We start from the raw sequence: 18,028 nt of genomic DNA on the forward strand, positions 1-18,028 counted from the left end.
TAGGGTGAGGTTGTCGGGTTCATAGTCCAGCGCACGCTAACTGCTGCGCCATCGCTCCGACACAAAGACAAAGACTACCCCCCCTGTGTAGCCTTAACAGACTGTTGGGGCAAGTGTTGTTTGCGAGTAGCAGCACCTGTGAAGGCGGCCACGGCACACGAGGGAGTGGCTGGCCAGTACCACCCATGGCCGCCTTTGTCTCCCCAGCGGCGATGTTTACACATCTCTGCAGGTACTCATTTGAGGCTGAGTTAATGTAGGGGAGGACCAGGACCGATTCAGATAATCGTCAACAACGGTGTTGGCCGCGAGCGGCAATGGGACTCGGGTCACGTGTGTGTGCGTATGTGTATGTGTGCGTGCGTGTGTGTGTGCGTGCATGTGTGCGTGTGTGTGTGCGTGTGTGTGTGCGTGGGGGAGCGATAGTGTAGTGGTTAGAGCGCTGCGCTATGAACCCGGCGACACGGGTTCAATTCCCGCTCACGGCCAACACCAGTGACGATTATCTGAACCGGTCCTGAGCCTCCCCATGGTCGACTCAGCCTCAAATGAGTACCTGGTGCAGGGTGTAAACATCGCCACTAGGGAGACAAAGGCGGTCGGGCGTGGTCCTGGCCACCCACCACCTCGTGTACCGTTGCGGCCTTCATAGGTGCTCGCTAACAGCACTTGCCCCTACAGTCTACTAAGGCTACATGGGAGATCTTTGTCTTTATCTTTGTGTGTGCGCGTGTGTGCGTGTGCACCAGGTACTCCTACCAGAGCATCGCCGGCGGCGGCAACTCTAGCCACGTGCGCGCCGTCTGTGCGCTCGAGCACGAGGGAGGCGGCGAGGGGACGCTCCTGCCACCAGAGCCCCTCTCGGTCACCTTGGCCCGGGAAGAAACCACGCGGCCTGCACCAGGTACCGTGGCGAGGAAGCGCCATCGTCCGAAACGTCGATCATTATACGTATTTATCTTTTAAGGCCACACACAGGGTTTTTGGCGAATTTGTTGAGTTGTGTATTAACGGCGATGGTGATAATGAGTGTGATGACGGTATAAATGTGATGGTGGTGATGATTGTGATGATGATGATGATAGTGGTGATGATTGTGATGATGATGATAGTGGTGATTATGATGGTGGTGATGATGGTGGTGATGATTGTGATGATACTGGTGATGATTGTGATGATGGTGGTGAGGATTGTGATGAGGATTGTGATGATGATGGTGATGATTGTGATGATGATGGTGATGATTGTGATGATGATGGTGGTGATGATTGTGATGATGATGGTGATGATGATTGTGATGATAATGGTGGTGATGATTGTGATGATGATGGTGGTGATTGTGATGATGATTGTGATGATGTTTCCAGCCGGGTGCGACCGCGAGAGCGGCTCCTACCTCTGGGTTCTCGTGCTCATCGGCAACGCGCTCCGGGGGGTTGGGGAGGCCCCCATCGGACCCCTGGGCATCTCCTTCTTCGACGACCACGTACGGGAGGAGAACACCGCATTCTACCTCGGTGACTCCCACGCCACGCACGCAAAGACAAAGATCCCCCGTATAGCCTCGAGCAGACCGTAGGGGCAAGTGGTGTTAGCGAGGAGCACGTGTGAACGGCCGCCTGCACGGCTCGCGAACGGTCACGCCCGGCCGCCTTTGTCTTCCCAATGCTGATGTTTGATGCACACCGCATGTGTGACTCATTTCGAGGCTGAGTCCACGTAGAGGGGAGTGGAGTCGTTTGCGCAAAAGGGCAGCAGACACGAGAGGCAAGATGAGTGGGGAGTGGAAGGGGGGGGGGGCGTGATGGAAGTCCTCGAGACGGACAGAGAGGAGAGTGCGGCTCAAGATGAGCGGCGGCAGAGAGAGAGAGGAGAAGGGAGGAGGGGATGAGTAGAAGGAATGAACGGGCCAACGTGTTGGTGATCATGAGAGGGCGGTGGTGGTGGTGGTGGTGAGAGGAGATGGAGAAAAGAGACGGAAGGAGCGAGCAGAAGAGAGCTGCACGGAGGAGGATGAGGAGGAGCGGCGACTGTTCTCACAGGGGGCGGGGAGAGGGGAGGGGTTCGGAGTGGTGGTGGCCACGGGAGGCTTGAGCTGATTGAGACGTTGAGATGTCATCATCACCATCACCGCCCTCCTGCCCTGCCCCCGCAGGCTGCGTCAACACCGTGGGGCTGCTGGGCCCCGCGTTCGGCTTCATGCTCGGCGCGTTCTGTGCTCGCGTCTTCGTCGACATCGGCTTCATCAACATGGGTACGGGGGCCGCGCACGCTTGGACCCGTCATAGGAACGTGGATAATGGCTCGGGTTGGCAGCAAATGGGGGAGATGAGCCACACATACTGTGCAATGCCCCCACCTCCCATCGTCTCCGTTGTGCCAAGATAATCCACGTTCCCATGGCAAGGATAAGTATCGCTGTTGGCTTTCCCAATAAAGTGGTTCTCGATTCAGTGGCCACACCGAGACACTGATCATTGTGTACTTGTTCCCGAGGAGGGCACACGAGCGTGGGTTTTTTTGATGTTATCAAATTTGAAGGCGCTCCTTCACAAATGGAACTACGGTCCTGGAGGGCGCTCAGCTGACTCAATAAAACAGCTCGATCCCCACGCGGGGGTTGAATACCGTCGGGCACTCAGCCGGTTTGTCACAGACAGCAATTAGAAGCTCAATGGGCTATCAACTGGACGTCAATCACAAGGGATTGCAAACCTTGATGGACTCCTCCACATGATTAAGCAAGAAACAGACCGTTTATCACGTCGGCTTTCGCGACTGATATTATTCATAATAAAGGTTGTTGGGTTAGATCGCGTTATTTATAAATGTGTCCTAACCCTCCACCACCCGACACGGCCAAACAGTAAAACATGTGTCACATTTACAAAAGACAAATAGTTCACTGCTTTAGCCCACCGGTGTGTTGAAGAGTGAATTAACACAATAAACATTGATAATTGGTTCTTTACCCTTCTATCTGGCAACAAAACTGACACCTTTTGTTGCCAGATAGAAGGGTAAAGAACCAATTATCATATTTTTACTGGCAAATGAGGTCCCCATAGTGTACAATAAACATTTTTGAGTAGTACGACGTTTCGCTGGTAATAACCCAAAAACCTTTTGTTATGAACGTGACACAGACCAATGTGCATCCAAGTGGGCTCTTGACTCGGGGTAAATAAATGGACAACGAATCGCTTCGGGCTCTCACCCGTCTGAGACACACGCCACCTTATTCTCAACCCGGCGAACTAAACTCGTCCTCTGCACCCCACCCATCACCCCCCGTGCCCCTGCTCCCTCCTCCCCACAGCGGACGTGACAATCTCGCCCGCGACGCCCGCTGGGTGGGCGCCTGGTGGCTCGGCTTCCTCATCTCGGGCACCGTGGTGCTGGCCACTGCCATCCCCTTCTGGTTCTTCCCTCGCTCCATGGCGCGCGAGGCGGAGCCCGAGCCCCCCGCTACGGGAACCTCCAATGAGAAAGCGGATGCCGAACCCCTGCGGGGGCCACCGAGGGATGACACGAAAGCCTCCGAATCCGTCGGCGTGAAAGCGATGGCGAAAGGTGGGTTGTTCCACGTCGGAGCAATCAGTTGCGCTGCAACTCAATGGCTTTCTGCAACCGGTTGCGCAAACCGGTCACCACGTGCACAGCCATCAGGGAAGTCTGCTCAACGATTTGAGCCACGTGTTCCATGACGTGCTTGCTCACATGTGTGCGACTATGATTGGTCATCAGGACCCTGAATTACGCGCTGTCTAATTTCCTTCCTGCGCAGCTAAGCGCTAGGATGTGGACAAATCAGTCGCAAGCGATCATCTACGTGTCGAGGTGTGGACCCGGTCGAACCGACAACAACAAGAACGTGACCCGGTCATCTTGGCTTGAGTAAAGGAATGAGTAACAGAGCTCGCTCGAGTTGCGTGAACCGCGAACAACAGTGGTGGTGTAATGGTTCACGCACTGAACTTGCAATCCAGCGGTCAATAGCGAAGGGGGCATTGATGATGGTTACAACGTGTCTGCTAGAGCTGCGATATCCAATTATTCAAGTCATTGATGATCGATTATCTGTTAGAGTCATCGACTCGTGACCCCAGTTCGAGCGTGAACACAGTGCGCGCACGCGTGCACGTGCCGCGCGCACGCATACTCGCTAACAACACTCGCCCCAACACTCTGTGAAGGCTATACGGGGGACCTTTGCCTTTTGTGCGCGCGTGCCCAGAGCTGGGTCCGTCGATGCGCACGCTGCTGGGGAACCGCGTGTACGTGTGCATGATGGTCACGGCCGTGATGAACGTGAACGCGCTCGTGGGATTCTACACCTTCAAGGCCAAGTACATCGAGCAGCAGTTTGGCGAGACCGCCTCCAAGGCCAACTTCATGATCGGTGCGACCCTCGCCATCGTCACCGTCATCGTCACTCTCATGAGCAACGCCACCATCACGAGCATCGTCATCATCTGCGTCACCGGCATCATCATCAGTCATCAATCATCCTCACCCCTAGGACCACCACTTAACCGTTGCCACCGCTGAAGCAACACCACTCACTTCAGCCTGAGTCCATGTCAGTGAACGGGAATCGAACTCCGGTCGCCCGGTTCGAAGCGCAGTACGCTAACCGCTGCGCCACCGCTCTCCACACCACCACCACCACCACCACTCCGTGTTGTCCCGTGCAGGTGCCGTGAACATCCCCGTGGTGGCGCTGGGCATCTTCGCGGGCGGGATGATCAGCAAGAAGCTGAAGCTCTCACTGATGGGCTTCTCCGTCATGGGCCTGCTCACCGACCTGCCCGCCTACCTCCTCGTGTTCACCTACTTCCTGTTCGGGTGCAGCGAGGCGCAGGTCGTGGGCCTCACGGTGGACAGCAGTGGGTGAGTGGACGAGTGGGTGAGTATTATGTGAGTGGGCCGGGGGGTGAGTAGGGTGAGTGGGGAGGGGCAGTGAGTGGACGAGTGAGGGAGGTGGGTGAGTAGGGTGAGTCAAGGAGGTGGGTGGGGGTATGTTGAACTTCTTTCGCACCGTACATCGCCAACCGTGCTAATCGGAGGTGCGGGGAAGGACAACACACTACAAGCAGTGGGTGAGTGGGTGGGTGGGTGAGTGGGTGGATGAGTTGGTGGGTGGGTCGGTGAGTGAGTGGGTGGGTGGGTGAGTGGTGGGTGAGTGAGTGGGTGAGTGGTGGGTGAGTGAGTGGGTGAGTGGTGGGTGAGTGGGTGAGTGAGTGGATGAGTGAGTGGGTGAGTGGGTGAGTGGATGGGTGAGTGGGTAGGTTTGTGAGTGGGTGGGTGAGTGGGTGAGTGATTGAGTGGGTGGATGAGTGGGTGCATGAGTAGGTGCGTGAATGAATGAGTTAGTGGGTGGGTGAGTGGTGGGTGAGTGGGTGGGTGAGTGAGTGGGTGGGTAGGTGAGTGAGTGGGTGAGTGAGTGGATGGGTGAGTGGGTAGGTTAGTGAGTGGGTGAGTGAGTGGGTGGGTGAGTGGGTGAGTGATTGAGTGGGTGGATTAGTGGGTGAATGAGTGGGTGCGTGAATGACTGGGTGAGTGAGTGGGTGGGTGACTGCGTAAATTCCTCTAGGATCCCCCTGTCTATCCACTCATGATGACCACGCCGCTTATGGTGCTGCTCCCCCGCACCCCCCTCCCGCCTGCCCCCCAGGGTCCCCATGGCCATGCGCTCGCTGCTGGCGGAGTCTCTGGTGGAGCCCTGCAACGCGGCCTGCCCCTGCCCCCCCGGGGAGTGGGACCCCGTGTGCGGCGTCAACAACCTCACCTACGTGTCCCCCTGCCTCGCGGGCTGTGCCACCATGTCCGGCAGCGGCAAGGCCACGGTGAGTGAGTGGGTGGGTGAGTGAATGGGTGAGTGAGTGGGTGAGTGAGTGAGTGAGTGGGTGAGTGAGTGAGTGGGTGGTGGTGGGTGGGTGAGTGGGTGGTGAACACGAGACGATGGTGGTGGTGAACACGAGACAGTGGTGGTGAACATGTTACGGCGGGGGTCCTTAATAAATGACGTCACGAAGCAGTCCTGAAGAGCCGCAAGTTTGCGGACCCCTGCCCATGACTGATGGCGAGGAGGCGGGGGGGGGGGGGTCCCTGGGGGGGGGGGGGGGGGGGGGTCCTGGTGAGGGGGGGGTGCGGTTTGGCTGAGTGGCCACGAGGTGGCGATATTCGCGTGGCTCTGAGAGACGGGATGGGTCGAGGAGGGGACGATCGTCCTATGGTGGTACATCGACGACTCCTCGTGCAGCCAGCGCTGTGCCAATCCACTGCTGGATGAGAAGGCTTCCCTGCGCCGCGTCGGTCACGGCGGCTGAAGCAGAAGATTAGCGCTTTGATACAACCATTTTTGCAAATGTGATTTTCAACGTTTGATCGGGTCCATATTTGCCACATTTGAAAGAATTATCCCGCAGGTTACTCGATCGGGGTTTGATTCACCCCAGCAGTTATCGCCCCCTACTGCAAACAATATTGGGCAGGACCCTCCCGAGAAAGACTGCTGAGGCTCAGTGATACTTGTCTGGGTAAATAAGCGAGGCCATACACAAATATAATGAGTCAGGTGTTCGGCCCTTTACACAGGTGTTACAGCAGTCCGTGTGCACCCAGGTATGTTTTTTGTGTGCGTTGCATCAATCCAATTGTGTTCCATGATTGTGGCTGGTACAGGTGAGACCTGTGTGTGTGCGCACCCAGGTGCGTTCCATAAATGCAGGTGGGTTCCATGATTGTGATGATGAGGATCTGTGGTGGAGCGGTTAGCGCACTGCGCGCTAACCCAGTCGGGTTATGGTCATGTTTTTCTCCGGCTTTTTTTCCCTGTTCTTTTTGGCTGTTCAAGGCAGAGGACTGCCCATGATTGAGAAATGAATAAAACATTGAAATAGGCGCGCTAACCCGGCGGCCAGAATTCGGCTCCCACTCACAACCTCGACCAGCTGGCCAATCTCTGGACAGGTCAACTCGGCCTTTAAAACGAGAACCTTGCACGATTTGTAAACAAAACAAACAAAAAAATTCGCCAATCGGGAGACAAAGGCGGCCGCACGTGATATTAGCCACACGCCACCATCACCTTGTGTGCCGTGTCGGCCTTCACAGGCAGGGCATGTCTACAGCACCGCTCCTCGCAAACAGCACTTGCCCCGGGCGCGCTGTTCAAGGCTGCACGTGCGAGCGGGTGAAGGTCTGGATCCTCTGTCATTGTTGCACGCAGGCGTTCGAGCAGTGCGCGTGTGTGGGCGGCGCCGCGTGGGGGAACGCCTCGGCCGTGCTGGGGCAGTGCCCGCGAGGCGCCGAGTGTCCCACCGCCTTCCTCCAGTTCATGGTGGCCTCGGTGCTCGCCTCCTTCGCCGGCTCCATGGGGTTCACCGCGACGCAGCTCATCTTCTTGCGGTACGGACGAGGCGCCATCCGCATCATCGTCAGCATCGCCGGAGTCGTCACAGACCGCTGCGTCGCGCGGCGCTTTCAGACGCGCTTCTGCGGCCGTCTGGAATGCTCTGCCTTGGGAGCTTATGCACTTTTAAATCATTTAGATTGAATGCTAATTTCGTTAGAACTGCTTGTTGTTGTTGTTGCGTTTGGTTTGTTGTCCTGCCCCCGCACCGCCGATGAGCACGGTCGGCTACGTGCGGTGTGACTTGTCGTCACCACTGCAGCGAGCACGAACCTCGTCACCCACATCGAAAGCATCGTCATCCATTTACATCACGACCACCACCAGCGTAACAACCACCACTACCAGTGTAACAACCACCACCACCACCACCAGTGTAACCACCACCACCACCAGTGTAACCACCACCACCACCGTAACCACCACCACCACCAGTGTAACCACAACCACCACCAGTGTAACCACCACCACCACCAGTGTAACCACCACCACTACCACCACCACCGTAACCACCACCACCAGTGTAACCACCACCACCAGTATAACCACCACCACTACCACCACCACCGTAACCACCACCACCAGTGTAACCACCACCACCACTACCACCAGTGTAACCACCAACACCACCAGTGTAACCACCACCACCACCACCAGTGTAACAACCACCAACACCACCACAACCACCACCACTATCAGTGTAACCACCACCAGTGTAACCACCACCAGTGTAACAACCACCAACACCACCACAACCACCACCACTATCAGTGTAACCACCACCACCACCAGTATAACCACCACCACCACCACCACCAGTGTAACCACCACCACCACCAGTGTAACCACCACCACCACCACTAGTGTAACCACCACCACCAGTGTAACCACCACCACCACCAGTGTAACCACCACCACCAGTGTAACCACCACCACCAGTGTAACCACCACCACTACCAGTGTAACCACCACCACCACCACTAGTGTAACCACCACCACCAGTGTAACCACCACCACCACCACCAGTGTAACCACCACCACCACAACCAGTGTAACCACCACCACCACCAGTGTAACCACCACCACCACCAGTGTAACCACCACCACCACCACCAGTGTAACCACCACCACCACCAGTGTAACCACCACCACCACCAGTGTAACCACCACCACCACCACCAGTGTAACCACCACCACCACCACCAGTGTAACCACCACCACCAGTGTAACCACCACCACCAGTGTAACCACCACCACCACTACCAGTGTAACCACCACCACCACCAGTGTAACCACCACCACTACCAGTGTAACCACCACCACCACTACCAGTGTAACCACCACCACCAGTGTAACCACCACCACCACCAGTGTAACCACCACCACCACCAGTGTAACCACCACCACCACCAGTGTAACCACCACCACCACCAGTGTAACCACCACCACCACCACCACCAGTGTAACCACCACCACCAGTATAACCACCACCACCAGTGTAACCACCACCACCACTACCAGTGTAACCACCACCACCACTACCAGTGTAACCACCACCACCAGTGTAACCACCACCACTACCAGTGTAACCACCACCACCACTACCAGTGTAACCACCACCACTACCAGTGTAACCACCACCACCACCACCAGTGTAACCACCACCACCACCAGTGTAACCACCACCACCACCACCACCAGTGTAACCACCACCACCAGTGTAACCACCACCACTACCAGTGTAACCACCACCACCACTACCAGTGTAACCACCACCACTACCAGTGTAACCACCACCACCACTACCAGTGTAACCACCACCACTACCAGTGTAACCACCACCACCACCAGTGTAACCACCACCACCACCACCACCAGTGTAACCACCACCACCAGTGTAACCACCACCACCACCAGTGTAACCACCACCACCAGTGTAACCACCACTACCACCAGTGTAACCACCACCACCACTACCACCAGTGTAACCACCACCACCACCACCAGTGTAACCACCACCACCACCAGTGTAACCACCACCACCACCACCAGTGTAACCACCACCACCACCACCAGTGTAACCACCACCACCACCACCAGTGTAACCACCACCACCACCAGTGTAACCACCACCACCACCACTAGTGTAACCACCACCACCACCAGTGTAACCACCACCACCACCACCAGTGTAACCACCACCACTACCACCACCAGTGTAACCACCACCACTACCATCACAAGTGTAACCACCACCACCACTACCAGTGTAACCACCACCACCAGTGTAACCACCACCACTACCATCACCAGTGTAACCACCACCAGTGTAACCACCACCACCACCAGTGTAACCACCACCACCACCACCAGTGTAACCACCACCACCACCAGTGTAACCACCACCACTACCACCACCACTACCACCACCGCTCACCGCGTGGTGGCCTCGTTCTGTGGCCCTGCAGCTGCATCCCCAAGTCGTTGAAGGCGTTCGCCATCGGGATCCAGATGCTCGTGGTTCGCACCCTGGGTGAGTGCCGCCCTCCCATCACCTCCCTACTCGGGCCGCACCACCACCACCCCTCACCACCACCACCACCCACCACCACCACCACCCACCACCACCACCCCTCACCACCACCACCAGCCACCACAACCCACCACCACCCACCACCACCACCCCTCACCACCACTACCCCTCACCACCACCCACCACCACCAGTGGGGAGGGGGTTGTTGAGTGGGGGGGGGGGGGTTGTTGAGTGGGGGGGGGTTGTTGAGTGGGGGGGGGGGTTGTTGAGTGGGGCGGTTGTTGAGTGGTGGGGTTGTTGAGTGGGGGGGGTTGTTGAGTGGGGGGGGGGGGGGTTGTTGGGGGGGGGGTTGTTGAGTGGGGGGGGGGTTGTTGAGTGGGGGGGGGGGGGGTTGAGTGGGGGGGGTGTTGAGTGGGGGGGTGTTGAGTGGGGCGGTTGTTGAGTGGGGGGGTTGTTGAGTGGGGGGGGGGGGTTGTTGAGTGGGGCGGTTGTTGAGTGGGGGGGTTGTTGAGTGGGGGGGTTGTTGAGTGGGGGGGGGGTTGTTGAGTGGGGGGGGTTGTTGAGTGGGGGGGGGGTTGTTGGGGGGGGGTTGTTGAGTGGGGGGGGGTTGTTGAGTGGGGGGGGGGGGGGTTGAGTGGGGGGGTGTTGAGTGGGGGGGGGGTGTTGAGTGGGGGGGGGGGGTGTTGAGTGGGGGGGGGGGGTGTTGAGTGGGGCGGTTGTTGAGTGGGGGGGTTGTTGAGTGGGGGGGGGGGGTTGTTGAGTGGGGCGGTTGTTGAGTGGGGGGGTTGTTGAGTGGGGGGGGGGGTTGTTGAGTGGGGGCGGGGGGGTGTTGAGTGGTGGGGGGTTGTTGAGTGGGGGGGGGGTGTTGAGTGGTGGGGGGGTGTTGAGTGGGGGGGGGTTGTTGAGTGGGGGGGGGTTGTTGAGTGGGGGGGGGGGGTGGGGGGGGGTTGTTGAGTGGGGGGGGTGTTGTTGAGTGGGGGGTTGTTGAGTGGGGGGGGGTTGTTGAGTGGGGCGGGGGTTGTTGAGTGGTGGGGGGGTGTTGAGTGGTGGGGGGTTGTTGAGTGGGGGGGGTGTTGTTGAGTGGTGGGGGGTTGTTGAGTGGGGGGGGTTGTTGAGTGGGGGGGGGGGGTTGTTGAGTGGGGGGGTTGTTGAGTTGGGGGGGAGTTGTTGAGTGGGGGGGTTGTTGAGTGGGGGGGGGGGTGTTGAGTGGTGGGGGGGTGTTGAGTGGTGGGGGGGTGTTGAGTGGGGGGGGGTTGTTGAGTGGGGGGGGTGTTGAGTGGGGGGGGGTTGTTGAGTGGGGGGGGTGTTGAGTGGGGGGGGGGGGTTGTTGAGTGGGGGGGGGTGTTGAGTGGGGGGGGGTGTTGAGTGGTGGGGGGGTGTTGAGTGGTGGGGGGTTGTTGAGTGGGGGGGGGGGGGGTGTTGAGTGGGGGGGAGGAGTTGAGCTACTTGCCGCGTGTGCGATGCAGCCGGGATCCCTGCCCCTATCTTCTTCGGCGCCGCCATCGACTCCACGTGCCTCAAGTGGACGAGCAGCGGCTGCAGCGGTCGGGGCTCCTGCCGCCTCTACGACATCAAATCCTACAGGTGGGGGGGGGGTGCGACAGGGAAGACAGGTGAGAGAGGGAGGGGACAGGTGAGAGAGGGAGGGGACAGGTGAGAGAGGGAGAAGACAGGTGAGAGAGGGAGAAGACAGGTGAGAGAGGGAGGGGACAGGTGAGAGAGGGAGGGGACAGGTGAGAGAGGGAGGGGACAGGTGAGAGAGGGAGGGGACAGGTGAGAGAGGGAGGGGACAGGTGAGAGAGGGAGGGGACAGGTGAGAGAGGGAGCTGGGCTGCACCGGTTTCACTCTGTGAAGACACACGCACGACACGACTCCACCTTTTGCTATGACAGAGATTGCAGTCACCTCCCCATCTCCCGTTGGTGTGGCAGATTAAACCGAGCTTAATAACAATGAAAAAATTGAGTACGTTTCATGTCAGAGCTGTCATTCTGATGGGACAAGATTATCACGAAGGAATGTACCACTGTGTCTCATACAGTCTGCTGTAGTGTCGCAGTAGCAGGCAGCGTTGCTTTGTAAATACAACTAAGTAATTTGTCATGATTTCTTTTTGTTTTCATGATATATTCTAATTGGGGCAAATATGACCCCTGGCACACAATGGCCTACTCGTTTTGAACGAACTTAGGGGAGATCTTCAACATCCACTGCAAAGGAGAGGATACATCATGTCTTGACATCCCGTCATGGCAGTAATAACCATCAAGAGTGCTGCCGCTGGGCCGCATCACCCATGCACGATTGTTGTAAAAATATCTGATGGTGATTCGTGTTAGATAAAGCTGCCCATCTTGACTTCGAAAAAAAAAAAAAGAGAGAGGGAGGGGACAGGTGAGAGAGGGAGAAGACAGGTGAGAGAGGGAGGGGACAGGTGAGAGAGGGAGGGGACAGGTGAGAGAGGGAGAAGACAGGTGAGAGAGGGAGGGGACAGGTGAGAGAGGGAGGGGACAGGTGAGAGAGGGAGAAGACAGTCAGTTTCAAAGACAATGCATATACTACCACAGCATGCTTTTTATTTATTTGCATGTTCAAGTATAGGTGTGCTTAATGCAGACATGATTGCTTGCAAAAGGTTTTCGTTTGGTGTTCTAGCATCTGTTAGAACACCTATTCTTATAATTTGATGCTGGCAAGGGGAGGAGGTCCCATGATGGAACGATGGAGTCGGCAGGAGACACGCTGCAAGGTAGCGATCGAGGGGAGGGGTGCTTGGGGAACACGAAGGGGTTCGGGGAGGGACCGGAGGAGTGGAGGGGCGAGCGGAGGGAAGAGAATGGGCAATTGAGAAGTGGTGGTGAGGCTTTAAGAAAGGAACGGAAGGAGGTTAATGAGGAGGGGGACTATCTCACTCGGTAGCTGCGACACTTGCTTCATCATCATCAGCAGCAGTATCACTGCCACCAGCAGCAGCACAATTCTAGCAAAATCGCCTGATGATGCTGCTTGTAATTACCAGCACAACGTGGTGCTGAACTTGTGAATGTTGTGGATGTACTCTCCAACACACCGGTGGGCTGCAGTCGTAATCAATTGGCGCGTTCAGTTTACGTGACAATAATTACTCATTGGCTGTGTCGGGTGGCGGCTGGCGAATGGATACATTTATTCTTACGCGCTCCAACCCCCTAAAAGAAACCTGATTGTGAGCAGCGCCTAACCCATGATCGTCAGCGATGGATATCTCGTAACCCTTGCCAGGTTTCACGGACCATCTCAAGTGCGCGTCTCTAGCGCGCCGAGGACTCGGCTGGTTTTGTGAGGTCTGGAGTTGGGAGCCGAACGGGGGGGGGGGGGGGTGTAGTGGTGATGTGGAGGGAGGGGAGGGGTTGGGTGATGTGGAGGGATGGGGGACAGGGACTGGGGGGGGGGTGCGCATCGCGACCCCGTGTCCCTGCGCATGATGACTCTGACGCATTCGCCCTCCCCCCCCCGGCCCCCAACTCCCCCCCCCTTCACCCTTTTCCCTCCCCTCGCTCCCGTCCACATCCCCCCCCGCCCACAAGTACCTTCCCCCCCCCCCCCATTTTCCCGGTATTCAAGCGCTCCGCTCTCCTGTAATTGGCAGCACGCAATGACCTCTGCTCCTTTGCCGGGTTCAATTAAAGCTCGCTGATTGAACAGAAATGTATTTTCATGAGTTGATTCATTATGCGGGGCAGGACATTGGCTCTGATTGAAACGTCCGTGCTGCGTGGAGCGCGCGCTCTGGTTGGGCCCGCTCGCTCGCGCAACCACGCGGCAACCACCAGCAACAACCAGCAACAACCACGCGGCAACCACGCGGCAACAACCACGCGGCAACAACCACACAACCAACCCCTCTTATCACTGGACACCACCGTCACCGCAGCCACACCACCACCACCAACCACGCCATCACGGGAACGGACAAAACGCCACTCCGCTGCCAACCCTCGCAGTCGGAAGAGTTGAAGAAGCTCTTGAGCCAGGACCTGAACACGAGAAAGAGGAGCCGCTTGAATGAGGAGCTCTCTTCACGCGTGTGGTCAGGCCGCCCTCTGAAACAGGGCTCGTAGCTCGGGGAGAGTTACCCGCTTGATAGAACAGTTCAGCTTGGGGATTGCTTTGACCATACTTCACCACGATGGTCATCCGCACCATAAGCTCGCCATGATGTTCTTGTCGCAAACGGGGGGGGAGGAGGGGGTGGGGGCGGTCCCCGTGTCTCGATGCCCCGGTCCTCACCCCCGCTCCCCCCCCCCCCCCGGCCCTGCGAGCAACAGGTACACCGTGGTGTCCCTGATGCTGGGCTTCCGCACCGCGGCCGTGGCGCTCGGCCTCCTCGTCGTCTTCAACGTGCGGCGACAACTTCGGAGGGAGGCCGCGGCCGCGCGGGGCGCAGGGAAAGGCGCGGGGGGCCACGAGGAGCTCCTCACGGTGGCGCGAAGCGACGGGGACTCCTGCCCCGCCGAGACGGGGGATGATCCCCGATTGAGGGAGCCGCAGAAACTGCTGCTGCCGGAAGCTGATCCCCACAGGGAGACGGTGGTGTGAGTGGAGTAAGGGGGGTGGCGGGGGGGGGGGGGGGGCAGCGGATCGCGGCCTGTGCTATGATCCCAGCGATCCGAGTTCGATGTTTGCTCGTGGCCAGCATTAGTGATAATTATCTGAACCGGTCATCGGCCTCCCCTAGGTCGATTCAGCCTCAAATGAGTACCTGGTGCGGTGTGAAAATCATCGCCACTCGGGAGACAAAGGCGGCCGGGCGTCGTGCTGGCCACCCACCCCCTCGTGTGCCACGCCAACCTTCATCGGTGCTCGCAAACGACACTTGCCCCAACAGTCTATGACAGGCTATACGGGGGATCTTTGTCTTGTTGTGTGTGCTGTGTATACGAACCCGGCGCAGTGCGCTGGGCAGAGGCTCTGAGGCTCGGTACCAACAAAAATCCGAGTTCGATTCCCGCTGCTGGGTCTCCCCTGATTGTGTGTGACCTTTATAGATGCTCGCTGACAGCACTTACAAGTTTATCCTTGCAGTGTATACCACTATATGGGCGCTGTTGGTCTTCGTGTGTAACCTGTGTGTGCTCGTATTGGCATCAATTTGCCTCCAGAAAGGCACAATAATTGTTATGTGTTCCGCAATCAGTCACTGGCAATTGTATGGCCAGGTCAACATTGAGTTGCATTGCAGCTTAATCGATTATACGCGGGACGTCTCTGCAACTTGTTGCGAGTAGTTCTTCAACCGCAATCGAAACGCATCGGCAATTTGTTACCACGTGTTTCACCGTCACGTGCTGCGCGCTTGCGCACTTGTGATTGGTCGTTACGATCCTTCATAGCACGCGGTTTCATTTCCCGCGTTGCGCAACCACTCGCTTGGACGCAGTTGCAGGCGACAACGTTGAAGTTGTGCGACTTCGAGTTTAACTCGGTTACGCAACTGATCGCTCAGGTGGCAGCCCGGGGCTGACCGACAACAGCACAACCCGGGCCTCAACCATTAGGTTGACTCGGCCTAAATTAAATAACGTGAGTAATTGGTGTGTAGTGTGAACAACGGCGGAGGGGAGGTAAAGGTGGCCTAGCGTGCGTGTTTCTGACCGCACCACCGGCTCGTGTGTTAGCGGCGGCCTAAAGGCCTCATTAATAGGTGCTCGCGAGCCATCCTGGTTTGGGGACAATTGAAACTCCTAGAAGTGTTGTCCCCCGTGACGTTTGGGGGGGGGGGGGTCCTTGGGGAAGAGGGAGCGGTGGCGCAGTGGTTAGCGCGCTGCGCTAATAACCCGGCGGATTCCAATTCGATTCCCGGGCCGCGGCCCACATCAGTGGCAAATAGTGTCAACACTCCCCTCCCTCTCCTCGTTACTAGCTCGCACTGACCAGCGTGGTGAAGTATGGTCGAAAATCCCACGCGACCGTTGCGGCGGCGTGGGGAGGCCTTAATCCGATGGTGGATTGATGAGTTCAACCTTGGATATAAATGTTTTTTTATTTAATTACGAACAATGCTATACAAATGAGATGCTGTGAACATGCGAAGGGTGCAATTATATCGGACTTGTATTATTGCAATTGTCCGTTGTCTATAAATCTGAAATAAATTGTAAATCCATTTCATAAAGGAAACCGATAGACGACTCTATCAATGTTTTTCCCTGCAGACGAGCTGTCTGCCTCCGTGTCAGCGTGTGTCTGCGTGTGTCTGCGTGTTGGTCTGTCCGTGTCGTTGTCCATCTCTGTGTGTCTGTGTGTCTGTCCCGTGTGGGGAGCGGTAGTGTCGTGGTTAGCGCGCTGCACTTCGAATTATTTGAACTGGCCATGAGTCTCCCATAGGTCGACTGGGCCTCAAATGAGTACCTGGTGTGGTGTGTAAAATCACCACTAGGGAGACAAAGGCGGCCGGGCGGGGTCTTGGCCACCCACCCCCTCGTGTGCCGTTCCGGCTTTCATAGGTGCTCGCTAGCAGAACTTGATCCAAAAGTCTGCTCAGGCTATATGGCGAAATTATTTCCTTTGTGTGTCCGTGTGCGTGTCAACGCAAACAAACTAACGATGCGATGCTGTAAAGCATTCTGGGTAGGAGTTCCCACAATCCACAGCCACGTGCACAATGCGCACGATGCGCTGCGCGTTGTGCGGAACCACACGCTCCCGAAGAAGTGCATTGCGGTCACGTTGTCTTCAGTCGCCATCCGTGACTCGAGCAATTGCGACCAACCCACGTGCAGTGGCGAGACAAAGACGGTTGTGCACCGGTGTCATCCTGATTGGAGAATCTTCACTAAAGTACAGTGACCGATGCTCACCGCTACAATGTCTGCGAAACCGGTCTACAGCTGTCTCAATGCTGTCCGTCGGTTGTTCACATTTGCTCAATTTATAGACGGCGCAGTTCTTCAGGAACTGCTGGTCGTTGTAGTCCCATCAACCTATTGGCTCTCCAGACCGATACTATCGATGAGCATTGGCGTTAAGCAAGACTCGTGGAGTGGCGAGAGTCAAATCAAGATGAACTCATTTTGGAGGCGGAGTCGACTTAGAAGAGGCCCAGGATCGGTACAGATACTCGTCACTGGTGTTGATGGTTCTTGAGCAGAAATTGAACTCGGGTCGCGGGGTTCGTAACGCCGTGCGTTAACCGCTGCCCCACCGCTCCCAACTACCCCTACACGCGCGCACGGTCCGTGCGGACGCGTTAACTTGCAAGAGTCACGTTCCATGCAAACGCATTTTCATTCGATCCCTTTGTATCGACGTTGCGTTTATCGCAATGGAAATCCATCTCATTTCATCTCGCGTTTTCTACACCGCGTTCACATTACGCACATCATCATCATGATCAGCGGCACGGTCATCATCAGCACGGCCATCATCATCAGGGGCACGGTCATCATCATCATCAGCACGGTCATCATCATCCGCATCGGCGCAAGTTCCTCTCGCCCAGGATGAACTCCATTGAGCAAATTAGGGGTGGGGGGTACGGAGGGGGAGGGAGGGGGCTGGGGGCTGTGTGGTGGAAGATGGGGGGTGGGTTGAGCAAGTCGCAGTGTGGACGGTGAGGGTGGGGGTGGTGGTGGGGGTGAGGGTGGGGGTGAGGGTGGGGGGTGAGGGTGGGGAGGGGAGAATGGGAAGTCTGGGGGCGCACGCGGTGACGTGCAGATGAGACTGATTCCATTGATTTCGAATTAATCTTTTAATACTCTTTATTTATTTATTATTCGGCCTAAGACCCCTGGAGGACTCTGTGCGTGAATGCAGAGTCACGCCCATTGAGCTCTGGCGCCCTCGGGGCTCCAGCAACTCCGAGGAAGTTGCCACTCGCGCGTCACCGTCGTTGCGCTCGAGTCCAATGCGTTGGAGTTGGGAGGAGCGGTGGTGCAGTGGTTGGGGGCACCGCGCGATGGGCCCGGGCTGATACCTCCAGCACCGTTTCGAGCAAGCCGCACTGACCCAGCGAGGTGAAGTATGGTCAAACCATCCTCGGACGACGCCGCGTGGGGAGGCCTTCGTATAGCAGTGGCTTGAGAAAGGAGCTGTACA

General features: G+C 57.1%; 1 protein-coding gene across 1 annotated transcript in view; it reads left to right on the plus strand.

Annotated features, from left to right (window-relative positions):
• Nucleotides 1–14,530, plus strand: part of LOC133351353 (solute carrier organic anion transporter family member 1C1-like) — a 32,268-nt gene extending 17,738 nt beyond the window's left edge. Inside the window, 12 exon segments of the mRNA XM_061566487.1 lie at nucleotides 750–904; nucleotides 1,368–1,517; nucleotides 2,156–2,254; nucleotides 3,320–3,337; nucleotides 3,340–3,573; nucleotides 4,238–4,402; nucleotides 4,698–4,893; nucleotides 5,678–5,849; nucleotides 7,235–7,413; nucleotides 9,886–9,950; nucleotides 11,418–11,535; nucleotides 14,260–14,530. Coding sequence (XP_061422471.1) covers nucleotides 750–904; nucleotides 1,368–1,517; nucleotides 2,156–2,254; nucleotides 3,320–3,337; nucleotides 3,340–3,573; nucleotides 4,238–4,402; nucleotides 4,698–4,893; nucleotides 5,678–5,849; nucleotides 7,235–7,413; nucleotides 9,886–9,950; nucleotides 11,418–11,535; nucleotides 14,260–14,530 — 1,822 coding nt within the window.
• Nucleotides 14,531–18,028: the final 3,498 nt, after the last annotated feature.

This window comes from Lethenteron reissneri, chromosome 37 (assembly GCF_015708825.2).
Source record: "Lethenteron reissneri isolate LAM-NWPU_2019-01 chromosome 37, ASM1570882v1, whole genome shotgun sequence".
NCBI classification, from domain to species: Eukaryota; Metazoa; Chordata; class Hyperoartia; order Petromyzontiformes; family Petromyzontidae; genus Lethenteron; species Lethenteron reissneri.